Below are 22,476 nucleotides of genomic sequence, written 5' to 3'. Positions count from 1 at the left end.
TTGTTGGGAATAAAATAAAACGAAGCTTACAAACGAGGGCCCTGATGCTCCGTTCAGAGCTTGGTCATCTAGTTTCCAGCCATACTGTGGTCAAGATGACATTTGGAGAGGCCCCAGCTGGACATCAATACACTGTCAACCTCTGTACTCAACCCCAAGCTGCCCCGGGAATTTCAGTCATTCCTAACCTCCAGAGGGCGCCCGCTATGCCCTTACTCCCCCAAATCAAGGTTCCAGGCGGAAACACACTGCTAGTCTCTTACCGGGCCATTTCCTTGGTCTCCTGCCGTGCGGTCGCCATCTTAATTATGTCCCTCAGAAGGGGCAACCCCCCTTCTTTGATCAGCAGAGGGCAGTACTTGTCCGCTGTGGGATAGGAGCAGACAGCAGAGGATCAGGATGGTCTTCTGATCAGCCCGAGGCCCAGAAACCCACCCTGTCTGTGAGGACTATCCTGGTGCTGGGGGTGTGAAGGCACAGGCCTTGGTGGGGGCAAGACGTGTGCCCAGCCCCATGGGTGGGAGTTCTGCATCCACGTAGGGGAAGCAAGAGGTGACTCCTTGGTTTGAAGTTGCTGTATTTATTTCCAGAGCTCATTCTTTTTTTTTAAAAAAATTTTTATATATATAAAATCTTAAAAATATATATATATATATTTTTTATATATATATATATATATATTTTTTTTTTTTTTTTGAGACGGAGTCTTGCTCTGTCACCCAGGCTGGAGTGCAGTGGCCAGATCTCGGCTCACTGCAAGCTCCGCCTCCCGGGTTTACGCCATTCTCCTGCCTCAGCCTCCCGAGTAGCTGGGACTACAGGCGCCCGCCACCTCGCCCGGCTAGTTTTTTGTATTTTTTAGTAGAGACGGGGTTTCACCGTGTTAGCCAGGATGGTCTCGATCTCCTGACCTCATGATCCACCCGTCTTGGCCTCCCAAAGTGCTGGGATTACAGGCTTGAGCCACTGCGCCCGGCCATAATTTTTTTTTTTTTTTTTTGAGACAGAGTCTCACTCTGTCACCCAGGCTGGAGTGCAGTGGCGTGATCTGAGTTCATTGTAACCTCTGCCTCCTGGGTTCAAACGATTCTCCTGTCTCAGCCTCCCTAGTAACTGGGACTACAGGCACGTGCCACCAAGCCCAGCTAATTTTTATATTTTTAGTAGAGACGGGGTTTCACTATGTTGGCCAGGGTGGTCTCAAACTCTTGGCATCAAATGATCCGCCCACCTCGGCCTCCCAGTGTGCTAGGATTACAGGCGTGAGCCACTGCACCCAGACTAATTATTATTATTTTTTTTTTTTTTTTTTTTTTGAGACGGAGTCTCGCTCTGTCACCCAGGCTGGAGTGCCGCGGCCGGATCTCGGCTCACTGCAAGCTCCGCCTCCCGGGTTCACGCCATTCTCCTGCCTCAGCCTCCCCAGTAGCTGGGACTACAGGCGCCCGCCACCTTGCCCGGCTAGTTTTTTGTATTTTTTAGTAGAGACGGGGTTTCACCGTGTTAGCCAGGATGGTCTCGATCTCCTGACCTCGTGATCCGCCCGTCTCGGACTCCCAAAGTGCTGGGATTACAGGCGTGAGCCACCGTCGCCCGGCCTATTTTTTTTTTTTAAAGCAGAGACAGGGTCGCGCCATGTTGCCTATGTTGGTCTCAACCTCTTGGGCTCAAGCAATCCTCCACCTCAGCCTCCCAAAGGGCTGGGATTACAGGTGTGAGACACTATGCCTGGCCTCCAGCGCTCATTCTCTGGAAAATGTCACCCAAACCAGTGAGACCAGTGGCTCCTAAAGATGGTGATCCTTTGAGAAGTTTCTATAAAAATATAGATTTCTAAGCCCTGTCGCTCAATATTCTTTTTCAACAAATCCAAGGACCAAGATTTATCCGTATTTTCACCAGGTGATTCTGGTGACCCACCAGGTTGGAACCAGCTGGTGGTATAGTTGGTTTTTTTCATGCAGAAAGCATGGAGACTTCTATTTTATTTCTGGAGATGGGGGTCTCGCTATGTTGCCCAGGCTGGAGTGCCCAAGGCATGATCATAGCTCAATGCAGCTGGAAACTCCAGACCTCAGGCAATTCTCCTGTCTCAGCCTCCTGAATAGCTGTGTGCACCACTGAGCCCAGCAGGCATGGAGATTTTGGACTGTTCCTGCACATGGAAACGGGAAGCATTAAGAAAGCTGTCTGGGAACTCTGCACAGGTGTTTCGCCTGCTAGGCCTGCTTCTGGTGAGGAGGCAGGAGTGGGCCGTTAAGCTGGGTGTCCCACAAATGCTGGAAAGTGGAGGGTTCTGCTCTGAGGCACAAAAGCGGCAGCAGCAATTAATGCTCCCCCCTGGACTACAAACTCCCTGAGGGCACATCTGCTTTCAGCTGGATGAGTGTCTGAACCCAGGACCAGTCAGCACTCACGGTAGACAGACACGAGGTTATACAGGGCCCAGGTTGCCCAGTGCTGGCTGACAGGAGAGATTCCCTGGGGAAGGAGGCGAAGAATTGGTTCAAATGACCTGCAGGAAAAGAAATCAAGGTCACTGTGGATACTGGGGGTGAGGAGTGTGTCTTTTCTTGTCTGAGGTTTCCTCCCACTGGGGAATCCTAGTGATCAACCATGACAGGCTGGCAGGATGCCAGGGAGAAGGGACAGCTGGCCCTGCATCCCACTGGCAGGCTGCACAACGAGGCTCCCTTGGAGAGAGGATAAAGGCACAAGCACATGAGGGAGGCAGAGGGGACCCAGATTAGGAGGAGCAGAAAGCTGGAGACCTCAGCAAGGAGCAGAGACCCAGCCTGGGGAGAAGGGGAGACGCACACTGGGAACAGAAGCACGTGTCACTGTTTCTTTTTCTGAGATGGAGTTTTGCTCTGTCGCCCAGGCTGGAATGCAGTGGAGCGATCTCCACTCATTGCAACCTCTGCCTCCTGGGTTTAAGCAATTCTCCTGCCTCAGCCTCCTGAGTAGCTGAGATTACAGGCGTGTGCCACCACACCCAGCTAATTTTTTTTTTTTTTTCTTTTGAGACGGAGTCTTGCTCTGTTGCCCAGGCTGGAATGCAGTGGAGCGATCTCAGCTCACTGCAAGCTCTGCCTCCTGGGTTCATGCCATTCTCCTGCCTCAGCCTCCTGAGTAGCTGGGACTACAGGCACCCGCCACCACACTCGGCTAATTTTTTTGTATTTTTAGTAGAGACGGGGTTTCACCGTGTTAGCCAGGATGGTCTTGATCTCCTGACCTCGTGATCCGCCTGCCTCAGCCTCCCAAAGTGCTGGGATTACAGGCGTGTGCCACCGTGCCTGGGCTAATTTTTGTATTTTTAGTAGAGACAGAGTTTCAGTATGTTGGTCAGGTTGGTCTCAAACTCTTGACCTCAACTGATCCGCCTGCCTCAGCTTCCCAAAGTGCTGGGATTACAGGCATGAACCATCATGTCCGGCCCTTTTTTCGTTTTTGAGACTGAGTCTCACTCTGTCACGCAGGCTGGAGTGCAGTGGTGCAATCTGGGCACACTGCAACCTCTGCCTCCTGGGGTTCATATGATTCTCCTGCCTCAGCCTCCCGAGTAGCTGGGACTACAGGCGCATGCCACCACGCCCAGCTAATTTTGGGTTAGAGCATCATTTTGCTGTTGGCCAGGCGGGTCTTGAACCCCTGAGCACCTGCCTTGGCCTCCCAAAGTGCTAGGATTACAGGCCACTGTGAGCCACTGCACCCAGACTATTTTTTTTTTTTTTTTAGCCACTGTGCCCGACCTTTTGTTTTTTTGAGAAAGGGTCTCGCTCTGCTGCCCAGGCTGGAGTGCAGTGGCGTGATCAGAGCTCACTGCAGCCTTGACCTTCCAGGCCATGCAAGTGCTCCTCCCACCTCAGCCTCCTGAGGAGCTGGGACTACAGGTGTGGGCCACCATGACTGAATAATTAAAAACAAAATTTTTTTGGCCGGGCGCAGTGGCTTACGCCTGTAATCCTACCACTTTGGGAGGCTGAGGCAGGTGGATTGCCTGAGCTCAGGAGTTTGAGACCAGCCTGGGCAACACAGTGAAACCCCGTCTCTACTAAAGTACAAAAAATTAGTTGGGCATGGCAGCATACACCTGTAATCTCAGCTACTTGGGAGGCAGGAGAATTGCTTGAACCCGGGAGGTGGGGGTTGCAGTGAGCCAAGATCGCACCATTGCACTCCAGCCTGGGTGACAGTGTGATTCTCCGTCTCAAAAAAATAAATTTTTTTGTAGAGGTGAGGGCTCAGGCTTGTTTCAAACTCCTGAGCTCAAGTGATCCTCCTGCCTCGGCCTCCCAAAGTGGCTGGGATTCTAGGCGTGAGCCACCGCATCCAGCCTATGACTGCTCTTCTGACAAGGGCCTTCTGTGGGCCAGCATGGAGTCATGGTCCAAAAGCCTGAAACACGTGTGTGCAAAACTCCTGGGCCAGCGATTCTGCTTCCTTTCTCCCCCAGAACTATAGTACTTCGCGCATTGGCAAAACTGTCAGTGTCAGCCTGTTCCTCCCAACATGGGTTTTCAACTGAAATGGCCATCTGTACAGGATGGTACAAAGAGAGTGACTCCGTCCTAAAATGACGAGGGAGATCCTTGCCTGGTGATTGGCCATTCAGTCACAAAACAGTGGGAATTGATGCCAGCTTGACTTAAAGTAATGAAATCTGTGCATAGAAACACTGCTGGAAGAAGAGACACCAAAATGTCAACAGGGGTTCTCTTTCAGGGAGTGAGATTATGAACAATTCCTGTTTTCTTCTTCTTCTTTTTTTTTTTTTTTTTTTGAGACGGAGTCTTGCTCTGTCGCCCAGGCTGGAGTGCAGTGGCCGGATCTCGGCTCACTGCAAGCTCCGCCTCCCGGGTTCACGCCATTCTCCTGCCTCAGCCTCCCGAGTAGCTGGGACTACAGGCGTCCGCCACCTCGGCCGGCTAGTTTTTTGTATTTTTTAGTAGAGACGGGGTTTCACCGTGTTAACCAGGATGGTCTCGATCTCCTGACCTCGTGATCCGCCCGTCTCGGCCTCCCAAAGTGCTGGGATTACAGGCTTGAGCCACCGCGCCCGGCCATTTTTTTTTTTTTTTTTTTTTTTTTGAGACAGAGTCTTGGTCTGTCGCCCAGGCTGGAGTGCAGTGGCGCCATCTCGGTTCACTGCAACCTCCGCCTCCCAAGTTCAAGCGATTCTCCTGCCACAGCCTCCTGAGTAGCTGGGATTATGGGTATGTGCCACCACTCCAGGTTTTTGTATTTTTAGTAGAGATTGAGTTTCACCATGTTGGGCAGGCTGGTCTCAAACTCCTGACCTCGTGATCTGCCCACCTCAGCCTCCTAAAGTTCTGTGATTACAGGCGTGAGCCATTGCACCCGGCCTGAATTTAAAAATTTTTTTTTTTTTTTTTGAGACGGAGTCTTTCTCTGTCGCCCAGGCTGGAGTGCAGTGGTGCGATCTTAGTTCACTGCAAGCTCCGCCTCTCGGGTTCACACCATTCTCCTGCCTCAGCCTCCCGAGTAGCTGGGACTACAGGCACCCGTCACCATGCCCAGCAAATTTTTGTATTTTTAGTAGAGATGGGGTTTCACTGTGTTAGCCAGGATGGTCTCAATCTCCTGACCTCGTGATCCGCCTGCCTTGGCGTCCCAAAGTGCTGGGATTACAGCTGTGAGCCATGGCGCCCGGCCTAAATTTTTAGTAAAGAGGAAGTCTCACTATGTTGCCCAAGCTGGTCTTGAAATCTTGGGCTCAGCCGGGCGTGGTGGCTCACACCTATAATCCCAGCACTCTGGGAGGCCGAGGCGGGCAGATCATGAGGTCAGGAGATGGAAACCAACCTGGCTAACACGGTGAAACCCCGTCTCTACTAAAAATACAAAAAAATTAGCTGGGCGTGGTGGTGGGCACCTGTAGTTCCAGCTACTTGGGAGGCTGAGGCAGGAGAATGGTGTGAACCCAGGAGGCGGACCTTGCAGTGAGCTGGACTGCGCCACTGCACTCCAGCCTGGGTGACAGAGCAAGACTCCATCTCAAAAAAAAAAAAAAAAAAGAAATCTCGGGCTCAAATGATACTCCTGTCTCGACTTCCCAAAGTGCTGGGATTATAGGCAAGAGCTATTGTGCCCGGCCCATCTGTATGGTTTTCTGTTGTGTGTCTATTTTCTCCCCACCTTTCCCCACAAATCAGTAGGTATCAGTAGTTTGCAAAGAGCAGGCTTTGGGTACATGCATATGTTGGCATGTATGACAAATGCTCCAGGCTGCATGGGTGAGATCGTGCCTTTATTTATGCTCTGTGCTGTGTGCAGCTACACATCAGTGAGTGAAAGCAGAACCCCACAGAGGACCAGAAGAAAGGCGGGAGCTCTGAGCAGACCTTAATGGCATGAGCATCCTGCCCAGCACTTACCACATATTCCACACTGCATCCCCGCTCCGCACCCTGCCCGCACCTGTAATTGATGTTTCTCCGAGAGTTGATGTCCCAGCTCTGGATGGCGGCCCACATGCGTTCCTCCACCTCCTCGCGCTGGGGCTCACAGACGCCCCAGGCCTCGGGTCCATCAAACATGATGTGGGAGAGGACGCCGCAGGCATTGTAGGAAACCTCGATCCCATCGGCCTTGCTCTCCAACAGGTTGCTGCCAGGAGAAAGACAGAAAAATGGAGTCCCACTCCCCGAGTTTCTCTTCAGATACCAGCTGCAGGACCCCAACTTAAAACAAGAAGCAAGAGGTGCTAGTTATTTCTTTATCACATACTGTCTATATACCCAGGTTAGTTCTAAAGGGATTTGAGGTCATTTAAGATATAATTACAGGCTGGGCGAAGTGGCTCACGCCTGTAATCCCAGCATTTTGGGAGGCTGAGGTGGGCAGATCACGAGGTCAGGAGTTTGAGACCATCCTGGCTAACATGGTGAAACCCCGTCTCTACTAAAAAATACAAAAAAATTAGCTGGGCATGGTGGCGGGCACCTGTAGTCCCAGCTATTTGGGAGGCTGAGGCAGGAGAATGGCAGGAACCCAGGAGGCAGAGCTTGCAGTTAGCCTAGATTGCGCCACTGCACTTCAGCCTGGGTGACAGAGCAAGACTCCATCTCAAAAAAAAAAAAACGATATATAATTACAAAAGGGCCACTTATGAAGGATTGAATGAATAAGAGACCATATTATCGAGGGAAAACGACATTTATAGCAAACCTAGGCTAAGAGCAGTTGTGCAACCGAGCAGACACTAGAGCTCTGAGCATCCTGGCAGCCAAGGCAAAAAAGGAAAGGATTAAAAGTACTAACCTGAAGACACTGATGAACTGGGAAGTCATTAGTTGAGGCCGCAGCTCCTTCACTTCTGCCACATTCCCCAAGAGTCCTAGCATATTCCTATGCAGTTCCTGCTTCTCTGGGAATTCCTGGGAAAATGAGAGCCAGTGGGCCACATCAATTAGTACTTAATGACTTAGTATCTGGTATTGTTAACCAAAAAGCTTTATGGGCATCTGGCCATGCCAACTAGATAAAGAGGGGGCATATAGGCTGCCCTCCTACCCTCCAATGCACCTAGGTCAGTGCAGGGTACACACACTAAGGGATTAAAGGGGTGGGATTCCTTGCCACAAAGGCAAAGGCTGATTAGAGATCTGACCTATGGGACAGACGTGGTTGTGTTCACCAAAGCTCAAAATATTAGTTTAAGGGACCCTCCTAGAAATCAGAGCAGGAAAACAGAGCATGTGTTTAAGGATGAACAGACCTGCTGTCTAGCTCGTAGCGTAGTGGGCTCTGGCCAGCTGTGGGCAGGCTGAGAATGACTGCTGAGGAGACAGGGAGGGGCTTTCCCTGGGAGTGGGCGCTCTCAGGAGGCCCCACCAGGCCATCTGGGTCTGGAGCTTCTGTCAGCAGCAAATCCTGGGTGGGTGGGCCTGAGTCTGTCCCCACTGCCCTTCTCCGGAAGCATGGGTGAGGGGTGCTACAGATTTGGTTGCGGGGAAGCCTCGGGACAGCAGAGGGGCCATGTGGGCAGCTGAGGCAGCTGCTCCTGCAGGAGGTGGACACTACCTTCAGGCAGTCCAGGAAGAGCTTCATGCCGTTGAAATTGAGGAACATCTCGCAGTTGTCAGGAGTTTCATCTGTGATGTTCCACAGGGCGCTCCAGGAGAACTCCATGACCTGGTCACACTGTGAGGGCAGGACAGGGCTCAGCCAGGGCTCCTGGTACCCAGGGAGGGGGGCCCCTGACAAAACATGGACCTCCCCCAGGGGCAGCCCAGGCCCCTTGCGGGCTAGGGAAAGGGCAGCGCGACTTCGTGAAGACTTGACTTACTATCTTGTCCAGCAGCTTCTTCTGAATCAGCTTCAGCATAGTCTGCAGGCAGGGACAAGAGTCTGCTAGAGTGCTGGGGCTCAAGAACTCCCACCCCCATGAACCCAAGATGGAGGGGAGGCTCAGCATGGCTAGTTCAGGAGTCTTGACAGGAGTCTTGAGGCTCACCACGGCTAGTTCAGGAGTCTTGACAAGATCAAGTCTCCATATCTTTGGGGGAGGCTATTTGAAGGCATCCATTCCTCAGCCCCTTGGTATTGGCATCAGGAGGCCCGGGTGCCATTCCTGGCCCTCGGGTGACTCCCCTGTGACTTTGGGCACAGCCCTTCCCGCTGGGGCTTGAGCTTCCCTAACCATCAAATGAGACCAGAAGCTCTTGAGCTCCTTTGTCATTCTTTCCTTCCTTTCACCAGTGATATTTATCACCTCCCCACTGGCCTCCAGGGCCCATGCCAGGAAGTGCTGGGGACACAATGACAGAAGGACAACATGGCATCTTTCCCTATGGAGCCTATGAAAGCAGGATGAGTGCAGGGACTGGGAGAGGATGACAGTATGCTGTAGGTGGAAGAAATCTATGAGGCCACCAGCAACGTTCAGCATTAAGAAATTCTTCCTGGCCGGGCGCGGTGGCTCAAGCCTGTAATCCCAGCACTTTGGGAGGCCGAGGCGGGTGGATCACGAGGTCAGGAGATCGAGACTATCCTGGCTAACATGGTGAAACCCCGTCTCTACTAAAAATACAAAAAACTAGCCGGGCGTGGTGGCGGGCGCCTGTAGTCTCAGCTACTTGGGAGGCTGAGGCGGGAGAATGGCGTGAACCCGGGAGGCGGAGCTTGCAGTGAGCCGAGATCACGCCACTGCACTCCAGCCTGGGAGACACAGCGAGACTCTGTCTCAAAAAAAAAAAAAAAAAGAAATTCTTCCTTTGGTCTAGCCTAAAACCCTCATGCTTCAGCACACTCTCCCTCTCCAACTCCCAGTCCCAGGCCCTGCTCTGAGACTCTCACTCAGGGTAGAGGAGTGGTGGAGAGGGGTGGGGGAGAGTAGTGAGGCTCAGGAGGAAGGGGGCACCCCCCCACACGTACCACGACAAAGCCCATCTTGCCCACAGCCTCCTTGTGGTCGTTGTCCACCTGGCAGACCAGGGCATTGCACAGGTGCACGGCGATCCGCTGGATGGACTCGTCCTGCCGCGTGGGGTTGAGGATGCTGAGCAGGAGCTCGTTGACCCGGCGGTACTGGAATTCCAGCTCCTCGGGGATGCTGAAGTTGCAGAGCGTCAGGCAGCAGTTCCGCTGCACCTGGGCCGGGACAGGACACAAGCGGGGCACATTCAGTTTCAGACTCAGGAGCAGGGCTCTAGGAACTCTCTAGAGGTATGAGATCACCCAGAGTTCTGGCAGTCCAGGCCGGTTTTCTGGAAGAGGAGGCTATACAAGTGTTCTTTTAAAAATGTTTTATTGGCCGGGCGCGGTGGCTCAAGCCTGTAATCCCAGCACTTTGGGAGGCCAAGACGGGCGGATCACAAGGTCAGGAGATCGAGACCATCCTGGCTAACACGGCGAAACCCTGTCTCTACTAAAAACACAAAAAATTAGCCGGGCGAGGTGGCGGCGCCTGTAAGCTCCCAGCTACTCGGGAGGCTGAGGAGAATGGTGGGAACCCGGGAGGCGGAGCTTGCAGTGAGCTGAGATCCGGCCACTGCACTCCAGCCCGGGCGACAGAGCGAGACTCTGTCTCAAAAAAAAAAAAAAAAAAAAAAATGTTTTATTGGCCGGGCGCGGTGGCTCAAGCCTGTAATCCCAGCACTTTGGGAGGCCACGACGGGCGGATCACGAGGTCAGGAGATGGAGGCCATCCTGGCTAACCCGGTGAAACCCCGTCTCTACTAAAAAATACAAAAAAAAAAAACCTAGCCGGGCGAGGTGGCGGGCGCCTGTAGTCCCAGCTACTCGGGAGGCTGAGGCAGGAGAATGGCGTAAACCCGGCAGGTGAAACTTGCAGTGAGCTGAGATCTGGCCACTGCACTCCAGCCCGGGCGACAGAGCGAGACTCCGTCTCAAAAAAAAAAAAAAAAAAAAAATGTTTTATTAGCCGGGCGCGGTGGCTCACGCCTGTAATCCCAGCACTTTGGGAGGCTGAGGCGGACGGATCACGAGGTCAGGAAATGGAGACCATCCTGGCTAACACAGTGAAATCCCGTCTTTACTAAAAATGCAAAAAATTAGCGGACGTGGCGGCGGGCGCCTGTAGTCCCAGCTACTCAGGAGGCTGAGGAGAATGGCGTGAACCCGGGAGGCGGAGCTTGCAGTGAGCGGAGATCACACCACTGCACTCCAACCTGGGCGACTGAGCAAGACTCTGTCTCAAAAAAAAAAATTTTTTTTATTAAAATGTGAAATATTCATACAGAAGAATGCATAAAACACAAATGTGGAAGGGCGCGGTGGCTCACGCCTATAATCCCAGCACTTTGGAAGGCCCAGGTGGGCGGATCACGAGGTGAGGAGATCGAAACCATCCTGGCTAACATGGTGCAACCCCGTCTCTACCACAAATACAAAAAATTAGCCGGGTGTGGTGGTGGGCGCTTGTAGTCCCAGCTACTCGGGAGGCTGAGGCAGGAGAATGGCATGAACCCGGGAGGCGGAGCTTGTAGTGAGCCCAGATCACGCCACTGCACTCCAGCCTGGGCGACAGAGCAAGACTCCGTTTCAAAAAAAAAAAAAAAAAAACCCCACAAATGTATAGTTTTATAAATAACATAAAGTGAACTCAATGTAACCATCACCTGGGTCAAGAAACAGAACACTGTCAGCACCCAGAAGTCCCCATTGTCCCTTCCTGATCATAAGCCCCTTAGCCCTTAGACCCCCCCTAGAAAGAACCACTACAATATCCCTGCTTTTTTTTTTTTTTTTTTGAGATGGAGTCTGGCTCTGTTGCCCAGGCTGGAGTGCAGTGGACCTATCTCGGCTCACTGCAACCTCCACCTCCCTGGTTCAAACAATTCTCCTTCCTCAGCCTCCTGAGTAGCTGGAATTACAGGCGTGCCACCACGCCCAGCTAATTTTTGTATTTTTAGTGGAGATGGGGTTTCCCCATGCTGGCCAGGTTGGTCTCGTACTCCTAGCCTCAAGTGATCTGCCTGCCTCGGCTTCCCAAAGTGTTGGGATTATAGGTGTGAGCCACTGCACCCAGCCTTCTTTTATTTTTATTTTTTGAGACACTCTGCTACTCAGGCTGGAGCGCAGTGGCACCATCATGGTGCAGCCTCAACCTCTGGGGCTCAAGCGATCCTCCCTCCTCAGCATCCTGAGTAGCTAGTACTACAGCTGTGTGACACCATGCCCAGCTACTATTTTGTGTTTTGTAGAGATGGGGTCTCACTATGTTGTCCAGGCTGGCCTCTACCTCCTGGGCTCAAGAGATCTTCTTACCTCAGCCTCCCAGAGTTCTGGGATTCTAGGCATGAGCAACTGCACCTGGCCCCTGCTTTCTTTTATTTTTTGAGACAGGGTCTCACTCTGTCACCCAGGCTGGAGTGTGGAGGCGCAATCTCAGCTCACTGCAACCTCTCCGTCCTGGGCTCAAGTGATCCTCCCACCCCAGCCTCGCTAGTAGCTGGGATTACAGGTGTATCCAATGGCCCCTTTTTTTTTTTTTTTTTTTGAGATGGAGTCTCACTCTGTTGCCCAGGCTGGAGTGCAGTGGCGTGATCTCGGCTCACTGCAACCTCTGCCTCCAGTGTTCAAGTAATTTTCTGCCTCAGCCGCCTGAATAGCTAGGATTACAGGCACCCGGCACCACACCCAGCTAATTTTTTGTATTTTTAGTAGAGATGGTGTTTCACCATTTTGGCCAGGGTGGTCTTGAGCTTCTAAACTAGTGATCCACCCACCTCGACCTCCTGAAGTGCTGGGATTACAGGCATGAGCCACCATGTCTGGCATTTTGTGCAGTGGTGCAGTCTTGGCTCACTGCAACCTCCGCTTTGTGGGTTCAAGTGAATCTCTTGCCTCAGCCTCCTAAGTAGCTGGGATTATAGACGTGTGCCACCATGCTCAGCTAATTTTTTTGCATGTTTTGTAGAAGACAGGGTTTCACCATGTTGGTCAGGATGGTCTTGATCTCTTGACTTCATAATCCACCAGCCTTGGCCTCCCAAAGTGCTGGGATTACAGATGAGAGTCACTGTGCCTGGCCTTTTTTTTTTTTTTTTTTTTTTTGAGATGGAGTTTCACTCTTGTTGGCAAGGCTGGAATGCAATGGCGCGATCTCAGCTCACTGCAACCTGTGCCTCCCAGGTTCAAGTGATTCTCCTGCCTCAGCCTCCCAAGTAGCTGGGATTACAGGCTCCCGCCACCATGCCAAGCTAATTTTTGTATTTTTAGTAGAGATGGGGTTTCGTCATGTTGGCCAGGCTGGTCTGGAACTCCTGACCTCAGGTGATCCACCTGCCTCAGCCTCCCAAAGTGCTGAGATTACAGGCGTGAGCCACCATGCCTGGCTGACCCTGCTTTTCATAGATATTCTATAGGTTTGCAAGATTAACGGTTGTTATACATAGCTGAAATGCATTGATTTTTCATTACAGTATAGTATTCCATCATGACACCCCAATGTATTCATCCATTCTACAGCTGATGGATGTCTGGGTGACTCTAAGAGTTGGCTACTGTGAACCATGTATTATACCTGCATCCTGGTGACCATAAGCATGGGTTTCTTTAGGGCACACATGCCTGGTGACTTCTGGGTCACAGGGTGTGCATGTCTTCAACCTTATTAGGTAACACTAGACTGTTTTCCACAGTGGCTTTAGCAGTTTACACTCCTATCAGCAGTGCAGGAGCTCCTCAGTTGCTCTACATCCTCAGTTTTCTTTGTACCGTCTGCAGGTTTATTTGCTTATTGATTTGTTTGGGGGTTTTTTTTGAGACAGTGTCTCATTCTGTTGCCCAGGCTGGAGTGCAGTGGTGCGACCATAGCTCACTGCAGCCTCAAACTCCTGGGCTGAAACAATCCTCTTGCTTCAGCCTCCTAAGTAGCTGGGACTACAGGAGTACATCACCACACCTGGCCAATTTAAAAAAAAAAAATTTTTTTTTTTTTTTGAGATGGAGTCTCATTTACTCTATCGCCCAGGCTGGAGTGCAGTGGCATGATCCTGGCTCACTGCAGCCACCTTATAGTGCAAGCGATTCTCCCGTCTCAGCCTCCCCAAGTAGCTGGGATTACATAGGGACCCGCCCTCATGCCTGGCTAATTTTTGTATTTTAGTAGAGACGGGGTTTTACCACGTTGGCCAGGCTGGTCTTGAACTCCTGACCTCAGGTGATCCACCCGCCTCAGCCTCCCAAAGTGCTGGGATTACAGGTGTGAGCCACCTCGCCTGGACCTATTTATTTGTTTTTAAGATGGGGTCTCTCTGTTGCCAGACTGGAGTGCAGTGGTGCCATCATAGCTCACTGCAGCCTTGAACTCCCGGGCTCAAGCAATTTTCACACCTCAGCTTCCAAGGTGGCTGGGATTCCTAGGCATGTGCCATCACACCCGGCCTTTTTTTAAATTTAAATTTTATTTATGTATTTATTTTTTGAGACAGAGTCTCACTCTGTCACCGAGGCTGGAGTGCACTGGCACGATCTCGGTTCACTGCAACCTCCACCTGGATTCAAGCGATTCTCCCACCTCAGCCTTCCTAGTAGCTGGGATTACAGCTGCCCACCACCCCGCCTGGCTAATTTTTGTATTTTTGGTAGAGACGGGGTTTTGCCATGTTGGCCAGGATGGTCTAGAACTCCTTGCCTCAAGTGATCCGTCTGCCTCAGCCTCCCAAAGTGCAAGGATTACGGGCATAAGCCATTGCGCCCGGCCTTTTTCAAAAAAATTTTACAAGTGAGGATGTATGCATATTTTTTTCCTCTAAGAACAGTTCTAATTGCGGAATGGCTAGGTCAGAAGATAGATGCATTTACAATTTTGGCAGGTTCTGCTGGTTGCCCTCCACAAAGGTTGCACGACTCATCCCTCACCAGTAGACAGGGTGTGAGGTGCTCTTGCCTACCTATGCGACATTGGGTATCACCAAGCTCTTGAGATGAAATGTGACTTCCTCTTATTTTGATTTCCATTTCTGTGACAGATTTATTAATTCATTTGGGAGTCTCCAACTAGTCTTCTTTTTCTCTTTTCTTTTCCTTTTTTTCCTTTTTTTTTTTTTTTTAAGACAGGGTCTCCTCTGTTGCCCAAGCTAGAGTACAGTGATAGAATCAGAGTTCACTGCAGCCTCCACTTCCCAGGCTCAAGCAATCATCCCACTTTGGCCTCCAAGTAGCTGGGGCTACAGACGCATACCACTACACCCAGCTAATTAAAATTAAAAAAAATTTTTTTTTGAGACAGAGTTTCAATATCATCACCCAGGCTGGAGTGCAATGGTACCATCTCGGCTCACTGCAAGCTCTGCCTCCTGGGTTCAAGCGATTCTCCTGCCTTAGCCTCCTGAGTAGCTAGGATTACAGGTTCCCACCACCACACTCGGCTAATTTTTGTATTTTAAGTAGAGACCGGGTTTCACCATGTTGGCCAGGCTGGTCCTGAACTCCTGACCTCAGGTGATCAACCTGCCTTGGCCTCCCAAAGTGCTGAGCCACCATGCCAGCCTAAAAAACTTTTTTGTAGAGAAGGGGCAGGTGGGCATGTCACTTGAGGCTAGGAGGAGTTCCAGACCAGCCTGGCCAACATGGTGAAACGTTGTCTCTATTAAAAATACAAAAATTAGCCAGGTGTGGTGGCGTGCTCCTGTAGTCCCAGCTACTCAGGACGCTGAGGCAGGAGAATCACTTGGACCTGGAGGTAGAGGTTGCAGTGAGCCGAGATCACGCCACTACACTTCAGCCTGGGCAACAGAGAGAGACTCTGTCGCCAAAAAAAAAAAAAAAGAAAAGAAAAAATACACACACTCAGATATTGCCCCTGAAATTCTACAACTCTACTTCTAGATATGTATTATAAGGATAACTAATTAAGTATAATTAACAAAGCATTGCTTGGGAGCACAAAAGATGAAACAGCAACCTAAATTATTCGACTCTGGGGGCTGTTTCACATACTGGGCAGAGCCCTGACCTTGGCCACTGCCTCCAAGCTCCAGCAGAGTCCTCCACACAGTGGCCTCTCCCTGGATGAGGACACTGAACATACGCTGGTGTCAACAGTTATGGAAATGAACCTTAATACCAGCTGTATCTAGGGGAGGAGAGGTAAGACTGTGAGTGGCTTTCGCTGTATTTAATACATTCTTGTATCACTTGAATTTTTTCATCTTTTAAGCATTAGGTATCATTTTTTTGTTTTGTTTTTGTTTTTGTGTTGATACAGAGTCTTGCTTTGTCACCCAGACTGGAGTGCAGTGGCACGATCTCGGCTTACTGAAATCTCCACCTCCCGGGTTTAAGCAATCCTCCTGTCTCAGCCTCCCGAGTAGCTGAGACTACAGGAACCCGCCACTATGCCCGGCTAATTTTTGTATTTTTGGTAGAGATAGGGTTTCACCATGTTGGCCAGGCTGGTCTGGAACTCCTGATCTTAAGTGATCCGCCTTCCTTGTCCTTCCAAAGTGCTGGGATTACAGGTGAGGGCCACTGTGCCTGGCTTAAGCATTAGGGTATCTTTTGTAATCAGAAAAGAAACATTATTAAACAATTTTTGGGCCTAGTGCAATGTTCATGCCTACAATCCCAGCACTTTGGGAAACCAAGGCAGGAGGATCACTTGAGCCAGGGGATAGCAAGGGCAACATAGTGAGACCCTGAGACCCTGTTACCACACACACACACACACAAATTAGCTGCGTGTGGCCAGGGCGCGGTGGCTCATGCCTGTAATCCCAGGACTTTAGGAGGCCGAGGCAGGCAGATCGCGAGGTCAGGAGTTTGAGACCAGCCTGGCTAACATGGTGAAACCCTGTCTCCGCTAAAAATACAAAAAATTAGCCGGGCGTGGTAGCAGGCACCTGTAGTCCCAGCTACTCGGGAGGCTGAGGCAGGAGAATGGTGTGACCCCAAGAGGCGGAGCTGGCAGTGAGCTGAGATCGTGCCACTGCACTCCAGCCTGGGCAACAGAATAAGACTCCATCTCAAAAAAAAAAAAAAAAAAGCTGGGTGTGGTTGTACATGCCTTGTTGTCCCAGCTACTGGGGAGGCTGAGGCGGGAGGCTTGCCTGAGCCTGCAAGGTGGAGGGCACAGTGAGCTGTGATTGTGCCACTGTACTCCAGCCTTGGCAAGAGTTAGACCCTGTGTTTTTGTTTTTCTTTGAGACAGAGTCTTGCTCTGTCACCCAGGCTGGAGTGCAATGGCTCGATCTCGGCTCACTGCAACCTCCGCCTCCCAGGTTCCAGCAATTATCCTGCCTCAGCCTCCCAAGTAGCTGGGACTATAGGCGCCCGCCACCATGCCTGGCTAATTTGTATATTTTTAATAGAGACGGGGTTTCACCATGTTGGCCAGGCTGATCTCGAACTTCTGACCTCAGGTGATCTGCCTGCCTCGGCCTCCCAAAGTGCTGGGATTACAGGCGTGAGCCATCGCACCCAGCTAATTTTTGTATTTTTTAGTAGAGACAGGGTGTCGCCATGTTGGCCAGGCTGGTCTTGAACTCCTGACCTCAGGATCTGCCTGCCTCAGCCTCCCAAAGTGCTGGGATTACAGGCATGAGCCACCGCGCCCAGCCTGAGATGCTCTCTTAATTAAAAAATATATATATTGTGGCTGGGTGCGGTGGCTCACACCTGTAATCCCAGCACTTTGGTAGGCCAAGGCGGGTGGATCACCTGAGCTCAGGAGTTCGAGACCAGCCAGGCCAACATGGTGAAACCCTATCTCTACTAAAAATACAAAAATTAGCCGGGCATGGTGGCACGTGCCTGTAGTCCCAGCTACTAGGGGGGCTGAGGCAGGAGGATCGCTTGAACCCAGGAGGTGGAGGTTGCAGTGAGCCAAGATCGTGCCACTGCACTCCAGCCTGGGTTACAGAGTGTGACTCCATCTCCAAAAAAAAAAAAAAAAAAGGGTTATTGTTTGATCCTTTCATAGTTTATAAGATTGATGATCAGGTCTTCATGCTCATGTGTGAAATATGCCTCCCTCAAACCACGTTAGGACTTTGGCATATTGCCCGTCTGAAATGAAAAAAGTGTTTTTGTTATATAAATATGTTGGCTGGGTGTGGTGGCACACGCTTGTAATCCCAGCACTTTGGGAGGCTGAGGCGGGTGGATCACCTGAGGTCAGGAGTTCAACACCAGCCTGACCAACATGGCAAAACCCCGTCTCTACTAAAAATACATAAATTAGCTGGGTGTGGTGACATGTGCCTCTAGTCTCAGCTACTTGGGAGGCTGAGGCAGGAGAATCTCTTGAACCCGCCACTGCTCTCCAGCTTGGGCAACAGAGCAAGACTCCATATGAAAAAAAATTTGTTGGCTGGTCAGGTGCGGTGGCTCACACCTGTAATCCCAGCACTTTGGGAGGCTGAGGCAGGTAGATCACCTGAGGTCAGGAGTTCGAGACCAGCCTGACCAATATGGTGAAATCCCATCTTTACTAAAAATACAAAATTAGCCAGGCGTGGTGGCGCATGCCTGTAATCCCAGCTACTTGGGAGGCTGAGGCAGGAGAATCACTTGAACCCAGGAGGTGGAAGTTGCAGTGAGCCAAGATCGCACCACTGCACTCCAGCCTGGGCAACAAGAGTGAAACTCTGTCTCAAAAAAACGAAATGTTGGCTGATAAAGGAGATGTTCATGTTCATGTGACATAGTTGAAGTAAAAATCCACTGTATACAAACACTATGCAGTTTGTGTATCCCATTTACAAAATACGTGTGCATAGGCTAAAATCCACAATCGATAGCCCATGTTAATGGTGCCTAAATCTGGGTAGTGAGTTTACGGGTGATTTTTATTTTCTGTATATCTATAATTATAACTTTTCTATAATAAAAGCTTTTATTATTTTTATTTATGGTAAGAAATCCCCCAGCAGAGTGTGTGAGCAGAAGGACTGAGGAAACAGCTCAGGCAGGGAGAAGGGCAGGGTCCCTGGGCCCCCACCCCCACATGGGGCAGGGAGGAAGAGGATGGAAGGCAGCCAGGGGTGATGGACTGTGGGAAGGGCCAGGTCCCGGGGACCCTGAGTGTCAGGTCCCAAGAGTCAGGGAGTGCGGCCGTGGGAAAGGGAGCTGGGAAGGATGCAGCCCAGAGCCGGGGGAGCCCTAGCGGGATGCAGGAAGCAGGAAAGGGGTGGCTGGGTCAGAGCATGCAGGCCGTGGCAGGTGGGGGCTCACCGTCACCTCCTGGTAGGATTCCATGCCATTCAGCACCACCTGGATGACTTGCCGGCGCAGCTTCACACTCTGCTCTGAGCGGTACTCGGAATTTGTTAGGTAGAAGAGAGCGGCACTGCCTGTTACTTGAATGTTTCTGTCATATTTGTGGCACTTGAGGGCCGTGATGACCAGCTGTATGAAGACAAGGGGGACCTGGGCTGGCAAGTGCAAGGAGAGGCCTGGGCTCTGCAAGGGGCTGGAACAGGCTCTCTGGGGCAGGGTTTAGCCTGGTCTTGCTCTCTAAAGGCAGAAGTGGGGCCTGGGGAGCAGACACCAGGGTGGGGACTGAACAAGGCCAGTGCTGAAGCAAGTCAAGTGCTGTGAGGCCCAGGCTGGGATTCCAGTCCTGGGGCCCTGGGGACAGGGTGCAGAGGGACAGGCGCTCTGGGGACATGGCTCAGCCAAGCCTGGCACCCTCCAGGTGGGGAGGGACAGGAGGCCAAGGCCCCAGGCTTGGAGCTGACCTTCAGGGCCCGCAGCAGCTGGTTGCAGCGCTCGATGCGGGCAATGTCAAAAAGCAGGTTGATAGCCCGTGAGGTGATCTCAGGCCGGTGCTCCGTGTAGGCCTCGATGGCATTCAGCACCTGCTCTTCGTTTTTATCACCACTTACCTGTGGGTGGGACATGCTCAGAACAACCCAGAAGAGGCCAAGGGCTGGGAGGCCAGATCCCAACTCAGTCTCCAGCCCCAGAATCCAGCTCCTTCCCTCTCCCAAGGCTCCCTGGCCCAGCCCCATCCCACTTCCACGCTCACTTTGTAGGCCGGAATGTGCGTGAGGCGGCACAGAGAGTTCTCAAAGAGCCCGAGGAACTGCAGCGGCCTCTTCAGAGCCCGGAAAGGTATGATGCTGCTCTTGGAAGGCTCAATGCTGGGGAAAGAGGGTGCCGGTGTCAGTGGCTTGGGGCCCAGGCCTGAGCTGGGTCTCCCCACTGGGGGTGGTGAGGCATTTCCTTGCTTTCTCTTCTAGGCCCTCCAACCTCATCCCCGGTTCCTTTTGTTTTTAATGGTAGGGGACATAGGCACCACCTCCTGATGGAAGGGTAGCAAGGTCACATAGTAGGGGAACACGTAGGATGGGTGATGCAGCCACCTTTGGAAACCACCTGCCATTTTAGTAAGGACACGGCACTTTTAGGTCTCACCAACAATCACAAAGGGACAAGCTCAACTGAACACCATTAAAGTAGGCTGGGGCCAGGGCTTATGGGTGGCCAGTTACAGCTGGTAGGGTTTGGTCAAACTTCTCAACCAACCAACCCAGGAACTGACCTATGTCCAGCAATACTCCATAGGTGGCAGACACTGCCAGCCTCGTCTCTTTCCCCCATGGCACTGTGCTCTGGTCAGGCTGAGCGTTGGGTAGTTCCCCTGTCGCTCCTCATGCTCTCACTTACTGGCCTTTGCAGGTGCTGTTCCCTCTGCTAGAACACCTTTCCTCTGGCAAAGGCAGAATGAGCTTTCACGACAGCCAGGATGCATCCCTCCTCCTCCTTCCTTCCTGATCTTCAGGCCACCCTGGGGCCCTGGATTGCCCCTACCATAGCCCTTGTAATGACTTGACTGTCCCCACCAGCTCACACAGACTCCAAGAGGGCAGGACCTGATTTGTTTCCTTATCTCTAGCACACAGCACAGCACTTGGTAGAGGGGTACTTGGCAAATACTTTTTTTTTTTTTCTGAGACAAAGTCCCACTCTGTTGCCCAGGCTAGAGTGCGGTGGCATGATCTCAGCTCACTGCAGGCTCCGCCTCCCGGGCTCAAGCAATTCTCACACCTTAGTCTCCCAAGCAGCTGGGACTACAGGTGTCTGCCACCATGTTGGCCAGGCTGGTCTCCAACTCCTGGCTTCAAGTGATCCGCCTATCTCGGCTTCCCAAAGTGCTGGGATTACAGGTGTGAGCCACTGCACCAGCCTAAATGCTTATTGAATGACACCCTACCAGTAGCCATGGAGGGTGGGGCCCCACCTGGTCTGTCCCGCTTCCTCTTCCATCTTGGAGATGCTGCAGTTCTCTAGGATCATGTGGCCAGAGATGTCCAGGGACATTAGGTTCCCCAGCTTCTGCACAAAGAGGCTCAGCACCTCCCGAGTCAGCTTGAACTTGTAGTAGCTGGAGAGGCGGTCTCGGGAGATGTCCAGGTGTCTGAAGATCGGGGTAGGGGATGCAGGTCAGGAGCTGGGTACAGGGTGGGGCTGCCTTGCAGACCCTGGCTCCTTTAATCTCTAGCAGGGGATGGCCCATGCCTGCCATGACTTCTCCAGGGCATTCTGGGAAGAAACCCCGAACAGCCCCAATCCAGGTGAAACACTGGGTTTAAGGAATGGGACTGTGTCTTCATCCCCACCCTCTGCCTAGCCAAGGGCTCCTAAACCCTGAGGGCGTGCATGACAACACTCACCCCTACTCTTCCCCACCTGCCCACCCATCCCCACCCTGGTAAGCTCTGGGCCAGGAGCTCACCGCAGCTTGTGCAGCTGCACGATGACCCGGATGTGGTCGTCAGACAGGTCCATATTGTAGAGTACGAGGGACACCAGGCTGTCTTTCCACTGCGTGAGGAAGGCGGCATCGCTCGTCTGAATGCCTGAGAGGTCCAAGGCTGCCAGGGAGTTGAGTGGCCGCAGCAGGGACTCCACAGGGACCCAATCAATCATGCGGCCCAAGTTGAGGAAGCGGAGGCGGCTGAAGCCCTCAAAGGTGAAATCCTTAACCAGAACCTGGCAGGTGGGGTTGACGAGGTACTCATCTTCACAGCCCCCTGGGTTCTCCTCCTCATAGAAAATGTTTGTACAGCCGAAGAGGCTCAAGGACACCAGGGTGTGGCTGAAGCTCCTCAGTGTCTGCAGGCTCTTGGCAGACAGCTTCTCGCAGTTGGTCAGGTACAGCTCCACCAGGTCCTGGGAGTGGGCACAGCTCCATCATCATCACCGCCCCTGCCCCTTCCCCCGCCCCAGGCCTTGTCCTGGGCTACAGGTGGGTTGGAAAGGGTGATGTGCACAGTCAGGGTGTGCACTGGCTGGGCTGGGGATGGCTGGGCTGGAGGAGAGCAGCCTGGCCCCTGCTTGGCGTGGGCCCTCCCGGTGCTGTGGCGGGGCAGGTCTCACCTGCTTGCGGATGGCCTCCAGGTCCTGGTCCTGCACCAGGTCCTCGCGGAGGTGGATCCGTGTGAGGCGGGTGCTGCGGGGGTCTGAGAAGAGGCTGAAGAAGCTCTCGTGTGGCTCGAAGTTACAGGCAGCGTTCACCAGCTCCACATACCTGGGAGAGGAGAAAGCCTGGCTCAGGGGAGGGCCACAGGGACTCTCATCCTCGCTTCAAAGCCAAGCCCTCCTCCCTCTGAAGCTTTCTTGGATCACCCCAAGTAGCAACCTCCTTCTCCTAAGAGTATCTGGTTGGATCTTAACTAAACTACCAGTAAGATTAAGGGTGCCCAGGAACCAGGAATCTAAAGGCAGCTCTCTGGGAGACCTTCTAGGTGATGCAGGGGGCATCTCTCCCAATGCACATGCCTGTCACACAACCTCCACGCACACTGCAGGGGCAGCAGCCCCCCTGGCATGGCCACTCTCATCACCTTCTTTAAGCCCCTCCTGTGACCCTTTTAAACAGGCAAAGTAAGCCAAGTAGTTCAGAGTTCCCAGCTGGGTACAGGACAAGCCCTTAATTAAGCCCTGTTGAGACATCAGCTCATGCAAGAATCCTGGTCTGCTGGGAAATGCTTTGGATTCAAACGCTTTAGAATCTAAATCATGGCTTGGCTGCTT

At 52.1% G+C, this 22,476-nt stretch overlaps 1 protein-coding gene and 1 non-coding gene across 9 annotated transcripts in view; one reads left to right on the top strand and one right to left on the bottom strand.

The window, feature by feature from the left end:
• The window catches only part of ZER1 (zyg-11 related cell cycle regulator), a 45,708-nt gene that overhangs the window by 3,352 nt on the left and 19,880 nt on the right, over window positions 1-22,476 (bottom strand). For 4 of the 8 annotated variants that reach the window (XM_005580709.5, XM_005580707.5, XM_074016355.1 and 1 more), the window contains 13 exons: window positions 21,820-21,970; window positions 21,176-21,612; window positions 20,681-20,857; window positions 19,466-19,580; window positions 19,176-19,322; window positions 18,670-18,843; window positions 9,403-9,618; window positions 8,315-8,356; window positions 8,050-8,169; window positions 7,288-7,403; window positions 6,445-6,633; window positions 2,418-2,515; window positions 264-366 (listed from right to left, as the gene is read on the bottom strand). In XM_005580709.5, the coding sequence (XP_005580766.1) occupies window positions 264-366; window positions 2,418-2,515; window positions 6,445-6,633; window positions 7,288-7,403; window positions 8,050-8,169; window positions 8,315-8,356; window positions 9,403-9,618; window positions 18,670-18,843; window positions 19,176-19,322; window positions 19,466-19,580; window positions 20,681-20,857; window positions 21,176-21,612; window positions 21,820-21,970 (2,085 nt within the window). The remainder of the gene's footprint in view (window positions 1-263; window positions 367-2,417; window positions 2,516-6,444; window positions 6,634-7,287; window positions 7,404-8,049; window positions 8,170-8,314; window positions 8,357-9,402; window positions 9,619-18,669; window positions 18,844-19,175; window positions 19,323-19,465; window positions 19,581-20,680; window positions 20,858-21,175; window positions 21,613-21,819; window positions 21,971-22,476) is intronic. The other 4 variants (XM_074016354.1, XM_005580710.5, XM_074016356.1 and 1 more) reach the window with 1 other exon arrangement.
• Window positions 17,405-17,508, top strand: LOC123569292 (small nucleolar RNA U13). The gene has a single exon (XR_006692930.1). It is a non-coding gene; the product is annotated as a small nucleolar RNA U13 (small nucleolar RNA).

The sequence above is a fragment of the Macaca fascicularis genome, chromosome 15 (assembly GCF_037993035.2).
Source record: "Macaca fascicularis isolate 582-1 chromosome 15, T2T-MFA8v1.1".
In the NCBI taxonomy this organism is placed as follows: Eukaryota; Metazoa; Chordata; class Mammalia; order Primates; family Cercopithecidae; genus Macaca; species Macaca fascicularis.
The sequence above is the reverse complement of the archived record's forward strand: the minus strand, read 5'-3'. Positions and strand labels throughout refer to the sequence as shown.